Genomic DNA, 10000 nt, shown 5'->3' with positions numbered 1-10000 from the left:
TATTTTGACAAGAAATAAAGAACGCAGTATTTTTCGCTCTGTTTACTTAGGTTTCTAGATCATATGTACTTGTGCGTACTTGAAAAAAATCACCACGCTACGCGCCTGTTTTGTATACAAATCTCAACAATAAGCATGCGTTCTGTACGTACAATCGTGTGTTAGGTAAATGTGCTTACCACATGAAGAAATGCAAGAAAAAAATCCAGTGTAGACCATCCCTTATTTTATATATTCTAATAGCGGAGCTGCGAGTAGTGAAGGGTTAATTATTTAGTTACTCGTAAATCGATTTTATTTTTGGTTGGTTTTGTCCATCCTGTCTTGAAGTCCATTTATTCCAGTTTGTAAGGACACTGTCGTTTAGGTTTCGTGTTTTTTAGGATAAGTTTGTTCGGATAAGTATTGAAGTGAAGGAACCTTTTTCAAGTTGTACGGAGGCCGACATTGCCGACCGGAAAGGTCGAAGCGTGCTATTCCAGCTTCCGTGGAAAACGAGTGCTGGGCGCATAAGGAGTGGTATTAGTGATAAGCTTGCAGATGGCATTACAGTTTTTCAGGATCTTGGCAATAACGAGTATTTGACAGAGTTGCAAACGAAGGCTGGCGCTGATTTGTTGATTGAGGAGGGTTTCGTTATCGACGAGGTGCATGTTTGCTGTCATCCTCCTCACGGATTTTACACAAACGTTGGTATCTTGGGTCTCCGTTCCTACGTCGATGATGTGGATGTCAAGGGGAAGTCAAAGGTGAAGTTATCAGATTGAAGACCATTGAAGTACAAGGCAGACCACGACCTGGCTAGAATCGAAAATGGTAATCGTTTGGTGAAAATGGTTCTCGGAGCTAGATCTCTTCCGTATTCAATGAGAATTGGAGGCGAGTGGTGTAATTTCGTGACTTCCTTTACTAATTTGGCACTCACTGGTAAGGAACACCTTTTTGCCTCTTTCACGGTAGTTTTCAGGTTAAAACTGGGTAAAACGTATGACATACCACCTACGTAACGCCCTCACTCGAACATTTCATGCAACCCAAGATAGAAGAAATCTTAGCAGGGTGATCTATCCATATAATAAGTGTTGAAGTTTTACCAAAGAAGATGTGGCCAACATCACTCACTTGGGAGAAGGTCACTTTTGTTGGGCTCATATGTTCCCCAGAAAGGACTGATCAATGAAAGAAATGCATATTTGAAGTGCAGGTTGCAGACGAAAGATAAAGGATAGCTTCTAACTTCGGCGGTCTATCTCACTGTTTACATCTGTTACAACTGACCAGGGCCCGGTTATTCAAAAGCCGCTTAACGCTAATACCAGATTAAAAATTTACCAAGGAGTTTACTTCTCTACTCCCAAATGCTGTTCAACGCTGATATTCGGCAAAATGTTACATTAGAGGAAGTCAAACTTGAAAAACAAAAATAAGCAAAAGAAACTTCCACAAAAAAGTTGAAAAAAGGAAACCAAACTTTACACTAATCTTGGAGTAAGTTAATCGGCTTTCAAACGACCTAGTCTCCTTTGCAGCCGTTTTTTGGATGTCACGCGGAGAGCGTTGCGTGACATCCAAAAAACGGCTGCGAAGGAGACTACAAACAACCGGGACCAGATTCATGATACCTTTGTTGTAGTTGTTTTCTTTTAACAGCACATTGTAATTACGCAATAATTTAGTATTTACTCCTGTTAAGCACAAATATTACATAGTGGTTTTAATATTATCATAGTAAAATTTAACTGCCATTCCCTTTTACATCATTTTAGCAGAACGTTTCTAAATTTTTGACATAGCTTTCCAATTGTGGATTAAGGTGCTAAGAACTGATGACTTGCCATTTATCAAGATGTTAACAGACAAGAATAACCAAACCAAACGTATAAAAGTTCAAAGAACTACACTTCATTTTGTTGCTTTTAAATTAAACACTTTTCCGTAAAATAGATTTTCATGATACCCGACCATGCACTCTGCTCTTTGCTTCATTACCTCCACAAAGCTCTCAAAGTTGTCCTGACTGCCAGGATTCCCTAGAGCTACATAGCAAGTTCATGAATAGTTTTTATGAAGATATTTCTTTTTAATGATAACTTAAACACCTCAACTGGTTTGAAGCTTGATTAATAGTTATTTTTACAATATTTCCTAAATTTTTGCTATCTACAATGGAAATGAGAGAGAGGAATAAACTCCATGAAAGGGTTAAGTTTCTTCAGTCAACAATGTGATTCACCATTTCAACACTATACAAAACCTTGTTTAACCAAAACTGTGTCAAGGCATTTCTTTAGCTAAAAATAAAAAAAAAAACAAATTAAGAGAAAAATGTGGGAACTAAAAGCTGGGCTCGCTATTTACAGACAAAAAACACCTTAACATTAAAATCGTTGTTTGTTTACACAATTATTTGAGGCACCTTGCAAAGTGTTCTCATAACAGCCAATTGGACCTTAATTATTAGTCTGGTCCATTTTGTTGCTGAGATTGTTGCTTATGCCGCCACCCTTTCTCTGGTGAACTCAATGGCGACACTATAATTTTCCCAACATCTTCTAATGCCCCAGGGTTATCCCCATCAGGGGCAACAGTGTATATAGCAGCTGCAGGAACTCCTTGTGAAGAGTGTGTTCGAGCCATTTGTACCCGACCACCATATGGAGTTTTGGGTGATGCCGCAAGTCTGTCAGTCATTGAAATAGGAGGAAGAGGTTCTGGTGCAGCTCGCACAACGACTTGTGGATCTGGCCTACTCCCAGTTTTCAGGAATTCCACATAATCATCAGGCAAGGGTCTATCCCTCCCTGCTGATCGCTGTGGTCCTTTGGAGATCCCTAACCCTGGTCTTGATGGAGATGATGCTCTTTTTGGTCGTATTGGCATTCCTTTGCTGGACTTTACTGGTGCCACATTGAGTTGAATCTCATTTGGCGAAGCTTGAATCCCCACAGCTCTCGATGTCTTCATCTTGTTATGTAACAAACTTACTTCCTTTGGAGCTGGAGATGTCACTGCTCGCCGGTACCTTCGTTGGTTATTAGATGGAGTCCCCTCCCTCGGTGGCACAGGGGCCCTTAATGATACTGATGAAGATGCATCTGTTTGTGGAACGTGGTTGTGATTGCTGGTAGGTGTGCCTTCCACAGCTGCCTCTTTATATTCTCTTGAAATTTCTTTGGATTTTTTACTGCTAGAGGGCCTGCTTGGTTGATGTCGTCCAGATTGCCTTAGTTTACTGTTGTGAAGTTGCGATGTAAGATAAGCAATAGTGTCTGATTTCTTTTCTAGTTCCTTAACAACAGCTGACAAACTAGCTTCTTTCTCTGTCAAGTCCTTGGTGAATTTTTGAGCCAGTGTTTTCAGTTGACCCTCAAGAAGCACAATCTTTTTGTTCTTCACTTCAATGACACCTTTGAGTTCAATGTTCTCAGCTCTCACCTCATTCATTATTTTTTGTGACTCATTCAAACTTTGTCCAACTCCAGCTACAAAAGACAAGGAAAAATAAGAGGATTGGTTATGAATGTTACTATTACTCATACCACTAATGAATAATGCAGAATCAATGTGACCTTGTCCAGCATTACACAGAAATGAAGAAGAGACTTTGCCAGCCTACTTTAACTTCTCTACTGAGAAAATAGATGCAACAGGTTATTTGTTTGGCACTTGAATTTCATAGCAATTTGCACTTGTGAACACCCCACTGCAAGAATTTTGTCAAAAATTCAGGTGTGTGTATATTGAGCACTTAACAGTGTCAAAGTGTTAAGGAATTGTTCCAGTTTCGATTTTTTCCACACTCCCTTCTTTTGAAAACAAGCAATTCAACATGTTTCACTTGCAAGTCATTTTTACTTGCTCACAAGACACCAAAGTCATTGCAACAGTATAATAATAATTCATCTAAACAAATTAAAACAATTTTATAAATGGTTTTGATTGTCTTTTATTGTGACAAAGTTTTTCTTATTTTCAATTTTTATATCTTACATGATGTCAGGTAGGTTTCTTGAAATTTTCACTTCAGAAAAATACAGCTGGTGTGATGCTTTCCTAGCAATATGCTGCCCATTGCAAAAGAAATTAAGTTTGTGACCTTGTAAAAATCATGGATACTTTCATTTTAAGCTTACTATTTCCACTCCGAAAAAATAAAGGCAAACCAAGCGCACTAATTCCCAGGGGATATTGAATCAACAATTCCAGTGTACCGTACCATTGTTCAATAACTATTGTTTTGTGCATTGTACACGTAAGAGGCAAAAGATAGGGTAAAGATGTGTCCATAGACAAGAAAATCTACCAGAAAATATTTTAATACCAAAGAATGTCTTTCACATGCTAAGAGGAAATCAACATGAGATTACACACAAATCAGCAAGCAACTGTCCTTGACACCATGGAAATGACGAGAATATTTAATTTTCAGCCTAAACAAAATAAAACCACCCACTAAAGAAATTACGACAGAATGAAATGGTAATTTTCTGCTCTTAATCTAGGAAAATCCGAATTCTGAATATTTATGTCCGAATGACTAAAATAATTGTGTACAGTAAGTATATCAAACAAATCTGTAAATTTGTGCGATTTCCGAGCGAACAGTGAATGAATAATTGTATTCGAAAATAAATTAAACTCAACAAATAATTTATATGTAAGCAAGAACAAACGAAGACATCTGTTTGTGTCAACGAAAAGTCTTGTGTCGAAATCGTAAAATTACCAACCTTCATTTCCATTAGAACTTGTAGTATTCATCGCCAATTTGAAAGTTAGCTCTGGAAAATAAAAATTGATGTCATTCTTAAAAAGTCAGATTAGCAATCTTCGGGTAGGGCTATTCATACCTCCGCATTTCTTTTGAAGTTTATTGATCTCGGCGTAGAGGCCTTGCAGAGTTTTCGCGTGTTCTTGCTGCATAAAAAGAAGGGAACTTTCCGCATTTTGAAGCTGTACACGAGCCTGAGCTAAGGTACCAGCCATCTCAAGGCCTTACTCTGTGATCAGAAGCGATAAAACCGAGAAATCAACATAGAAGACACCCAACCCCTAAATGTTGATCATAATTTCAATATGGCTGCTCTCCCGTTGCCACGAGCAGCAGAATCCAAATATTCGCTAAACCGGTTCGTCACAATGACTCTTACGTCATTGTAATCAAATAAAAGATAGCTTTCTATTGGTTCACAGTCATCAAAGGGCACCAATCAAACATAATCTTTTATCAGCATAGCCCCACGCATGCGTTATTTCTTCAGGCGGGAAAGTGTCGGTTTGTTTTGGTTCTTTTTTTCGATCGGATTTTAAATCACTTTTTCTGTATTTTGGTTTCTCCTCCCTTTCAAGGATGGCTTCTGCCTCCCCAACAAGCAGTGTAATTGTTTGGGCATGGAAAGAGAGACCGAAACAATGGATTCCTTACGAAGCGAACGTTTGTCACTTCTTGGAAAAGAAGTTGTTAGAGTTGAGAATGAATACTTCGAAGAAAACACCACCGCCAATCAATTTAGGAGAGTGTGCTGCTTCTCTGGACTGTTACGAAGTTGATTTGGTCAGAAACGAGCAGAGAAGACCCGAAACAGGTGAAGTTCATGCTTCTGTATTGATATTAAAACTAGTATTCCCTTCTGGAGATAACTTTCCTATGGAGGGGATAAGTTCAAGGAGTGGAGCCGGAAGTAAATGCACTATCGTAGTTGGGGGTGGAGAGGCGGGGGAACTGTGAGAAGTGGAGCGCTTACCATTTGAATGTAATTTTCGGTGAGAATGTTTCAACAAATGGTACTGCATGTTCTGTACTTAGAAAAAGAAAATTGGAATGTGCTGCATCATTTGCCAGAAAAACGGGTTGTTCCGGTTGAAAAACAAATGAAACAGTCTATTTTCTCTGGCACTAGTAATTGTGGACAAATGGTACAGAAATTTCCGGGCATTCCAGTCAAAGCGTGAAAAAGGGAATACCTCGAAAGGTATTACCTTTTTTCCGAGAACATTCCACCGAGATGAACCGTTCCATTTGATTTCTGTCTGGAATTACCGAAAATTCCATTCAAATGGTATTAAAGCGCTCATGGTGTTATGTAAAATACCATATTTCAAGAAAAACTTGTAATCCCTATTCCATTCCTGAGAAAGTGAAGCTGTAAATTTTTCATAATTTGGCCTTTAGAGGCTGATGCAATGAACTTAAAACTCTTGTATTTTCCAGTGGTGGGATCCAGACAGCTCTGGAGGTAAGGTGGGGGCCCGCTCTCAAACATTTTGTTATTTCCCTTTCACAGCGTTCACAGTTTTGGTGGCTTTAGTCCAAAAATAAGGGTGAGGGGGGGCAGGCCCCCTTACCTGCATCTGTCAAAGGTGGAACTTGCGGTTATGAATGAGTTATTTCACGCTCTCTTGGCGCTTCATTAAGCCCTGAGTTCATTCATTTTTTTATCTGTGAAAGGATCAGTAAGGGAGATCAGGAGAAAAGTCTACAAAAGCAATTCTGTCCCAGCACATGGTCTAAGATGGGAGTGGCATAATGACATCGACTGGGTGGCATACGACATACGTACATCTGAAGCTATTGAAAGTGAATTCAGTGCAAAACGAGGGGGCATAGATCTGTCAGGGACAAAACTTGGAATTCCAAACCTTGTGGATTTTTTCAGGATGACACAGATTAATAAACATACGTACTATGAAAGGCCTGTGCAAAGGTTAACAAACCAATTATATCCAGTGGAAAAACCACAGAGCAAAGGGGCAAACACCACTGCAAGGCATTATCATACCTCGTCCACAAGTCCAAGCAAATCCTTGAAAACAAACCACCAATTGTCAAGCAATAAAACTGGTAGTTCAGGAAAGAAAGCAAAGAAACCCAAGGTGGAGCACTTGCAAGGTACCAAGGATAGTCTTTGAGTTTTCATAACTTTGATGGCTATTGTTGCTGCTGAGGTTATAAGGCAGTTATTCTAATATTGTCGTCATTTGAGATGTGCTGATTTCTGGATGTCTGCCTTGAATGTGCCCACATTATCAAGGGCAGCATTGATGCACATGGCATGTGATTTGTTTTGCTACCTCTTGGCGGCATTTCTCTTACTCATGGTAATCTGTAGTAATTACTAGTAACAATATTAGAGCGAGTTTCAATCGAGTGTCGTAAAACCAAAACCAAAGTAATTGCTTTGGCCAATCAAAAAGGACGGAGAGAATCCAGTAAACCAATCAAAATTCTAAGTAATCACACCTAGCCGACCCAAAGCGCGGGAAAATGTGAACACACAAGCCATAATTGGTTTTGGTTTCACTTCTGATTGGTTGAAAAAGTTGTGCGAGAACTTGGTTCACTGAGTGAAGTAATCATAAACCAAATCGATTCCCTAATAATAAATTACTTTCGACACTCAATTGAAAACCGCTCTAAAGGCACAGCTTTGTTGCTTATTTTGAGCAAGCCAGTTACGCTTGAGAGACTATATGAAAGACATCTGTAGTGAGGGAAGAAACAGGTTGAGATTTTAGGTCATTGCAGTTGTGACTTTTTTTTTCCATGCTACAATCTTGGACAAAAAGGGTTGAGAGTATTAAAAACGGGTTATTTTGTGCACTACGTCCTCAATATTGCACATTATTTGCCATCCCCCTCCCCCCTACAACCAATGTTGATAAGCCCCAGTTCGACATGCTTTGTTTCGTCTAGCAACATTGATCGGGGGGGGGGGGGGGTGGGGGCAAAAAGAGAGCTTCTTTTTCATACTTGTGATCGGAGTTTAGTCCAAAAGCAGAGTTTTCTCTACAATTTTGTCCAAGATTGTATGTTAGTGACTGTAACATGCTTCTTAATGAAATGAATCGTGAAATCAGGTGAAATACAGCCCAAAATATTCTATTATCATGATGAATACACATGTATCTTTCAGCTAATTAACAGTTATTGGATGAGGTTGAGCATGTTAGCGATAATTATCAAGGCCAAAGTTTGTGTTATCTGCCGAAGCCAAAGGCTGAGGCGGATAACACAAACTGAGGCCTTGATAATTATCGCTAACATGTGAAAACCAAATTCAATAATTGTTTTATTATGCATATTCCTGAGCTGAGCTCCGCCATGACAGAACTGATCAAACTGCTGGTTAGTGTGTCAGGTGACGTCACTTCTGCATGCATAAAACTATTGTCTGTAGGTATGACGTCAATTCTACATATATAAAATCTATTGTTTGTAGGTATGACGTAAGAGAAACAGAGCAAGCAAGAATTAGCTGTGTGCTTATAGCCAATCAAAATCGAGCTGGTGACACCAATGTGTAATAATAACAAATATTGCAGTTGTGAATGTCACACAGATTAATGGTGGGGATTATGCCTTAACCCTGTTTCCTGCCCAAGAATGACACTTCTAGATGTTACTCTGTCTAACGCCAGGCGATTTTTCTCGTCAGTGGGGGTCCCCTTGGGCAGGAAAGGGTTAACATTATTAATTTTGTGGTTCATCATCCATTATATATTTTGTTCTTTTCGATTGACTTCTTTAAGTTTTTTGATCCGAGGACCTAAAATTTCCTGTAACTTATTTCTTAACCCATTGACTCCTAAACCCCCCCCCCCCTCCCTCACTGACAAATAGAATCGTCTGGCGTTAGACAGATTAAAATCTATCGAGTCTCACTTGTATGAGTTAATGGGTTTAAATAAATGACCACTGCAATATTCCTGTGACTCACAAGGATATTGAGGCATCCATTTCAGAAAAAAGAATAATATTGATATAATTTGTTTGTTCTATTGTAGTGGCAGGTCCTTCTTCCAGGGATCCTGTCTCTGACTTTTGCAAGGAACTAGAAACTGTTCCAGATGAGGTATTGATTGTTGTATTAAACTTGCAAAAGATCTACAAGTTCTAGCAATGGGCACCATTATAATGGTGCAGGTCACACAAATTAGGATGATTGGATAGGCAACCTTATAGCATGAAATTGCTGTTGTGTGAGTCGTCACTTAGAATCAATACATTCTTATGAACCTGTCCTTTCTGTGGATTTAACCATGTAACTTCCAACAGCGCCACTTATAGGTTTTATGTCTAATGCCAGATGACTTAAAGGGGCTAGGTCATGCAATTTTAGGCAATTTCAGCACTGATCGAATGGTCATAGAATTAACTAAAATATCAAAATAACTGTTCAAAACTATAGAAGAACTCTAACAAAACACAGGGAAGCCAAGAAGTGACATGGATGGACAAAACTGGAGAGGATCGAAATGGATTGAATTTGGGTAAATTTGAAAAACGTCGGCCCACCTTTTTTTAAAGTTATATCAGTCTATATCAAAATGTCATTTACACAGCTGGAAAATCATTCTCAATTTGACGTTTAAAGCTCACAATTAACAAAATTAAACAAAATTACCTAAAATAGCGTGACCTAGTCGCTTTAAGGCCTTTATCGCAATAAGTGCCTCATAAGTAGTCCTCTAGCTTCAATTTATTCATCAACCCTGCTCTTCCCTGGTACATGATCAAACCTTCCCGTGGCTATGAGACATTCGATTTTTCAGCCGGTTTGTATGTGAAGTGAACACTTGTTAATAACACAGTGTATGACCAGTGAAATAATAACAGTCATTGTCTTGTTTTGTAGGACTGTGCTATTTGTTTTGAAAAGCTCTGTAATATCTCATCATTCGATGAATCTGGAAGCAGGAAAGAATCTCAGTCATCAGGCATCAAACAGTTGTCTCAATGTAAACACTCATTCCATGCTGCTTGCTTGCAAGCAATGTATAACAGTGGAACAAAGGTAATCGAATAAGATTTTGCTCAGAGTGGTTAATAGGGCTTTTGAAAAGTTGTCATCCACTTTGCATTTTACTGTATCTTTTGTAATGAAAGTGATTGAGATGGTAATCGCAACACATCTGATCCTGACCAATGGGTTTGTCACTATTATTGAAAAAAATAATTATTATTGTCAGGGCTCAAAAAAACCCCCATCCAATCATCTGG

General features: G+C 38.9%; 2 protein-coding genes across 2 annotated transcripts in view; one reads left to right on the top strand and one right to left on the bottom strand.

Annotated features, from left to right (window-relative positions):
- Positions 1-1612: 1612 nt before the first annotated feature.
- On the bottom strand, positions 1613-5120 carry LOC138046983 (coiled-coil domain-containing protein 92-like). Its single transcript, XM_068893628.1, has 3 exons — positions 4851-5120; positions 4731-4781; positions 1613-3482 (listed from the first exon to the last, which is right to left on the bottom strand). Exons 1-3 carry the CDS (start codon positions 4984-4986, stop codon positions 2458-2460), a joined length of 1212 nt encoding a protein of 403 aa, XP_068749729.1. The 5' UTR covers positions 4987-5120; the 3' UTR covers positions 1613-2457.
- A 148-nt stretch (positions 5121-5268) lies between these two features.
- LOC138046976 (E3 ubiquitin-protein ligase DTX1-like) overlaps positions 5269-10000 on the top strand; it is a 14272-nt gene continuing 9540 nt past the window's right edge. Inside the window, exons 1-4 of the mRNA XM_068893622.1 lie at positions 5269-5585; positions 6449-6889; positions 8785-8852; positions 9636-9794. Of these exons, the coding sequence (XP_068749723.1) occupies positions 5351-5585; positions 6449-6889; positions 8785-8852; positions 9636-9794 (903 nt within the window). The 5' untranslated portion in view covers positions 5269-5350. The remainder of the gene's footprint in view (positions 5586-6448; positions 6890-8784; positions 8853-9635; positions 9795-10000) is intronic.

Source organism: Montipora capricornis, chromosome 4, assembly GCF_036669925.1.
Source record: "Montipora capricornis isolate CH-2021 chromosome 4, ASM3666992v2, whole genome shotgun sequence".
Classification (NCBI taxonomy): domain Eukaryota; kingdom Metazoa; phylum Cnidaria; class Anthozoa; order Scleractinia; family Acroporidae; genus Montipora; species Montipora capricornis.
This window is presented reverse-complemented; position numbering and strand designations above follow the sequence as displayed.

What these genes read in the sequence shown, in the direction of transcription:
- LOC138046983 (XM_068893628.1), bottom strand. Translation starts at nt 4,986, where the DNA reads ATGGCTGGTACCTTAGCTCAGGCTCGTGTACAGCTTCAAAATGCGGAA. An exon ending in ACTTCAAAAGAAATGCGGAG is followed by an intron (nt 4,782 to 4,850) that starts GTATGAATAGCC and finishes TTTATTTTCCAG; the next exon opens with AGCTAACTTTCAAATTGGCG. An exon ending in AAGTTCTAATGGAAATGAAG is followed by an intron (nt 3,483 to 4,730) that starts GTTGGTAATTTT and finishes TGTCTTTTGTAG; the next exon opens with CTGGAGTTGGACAAAGTTTG.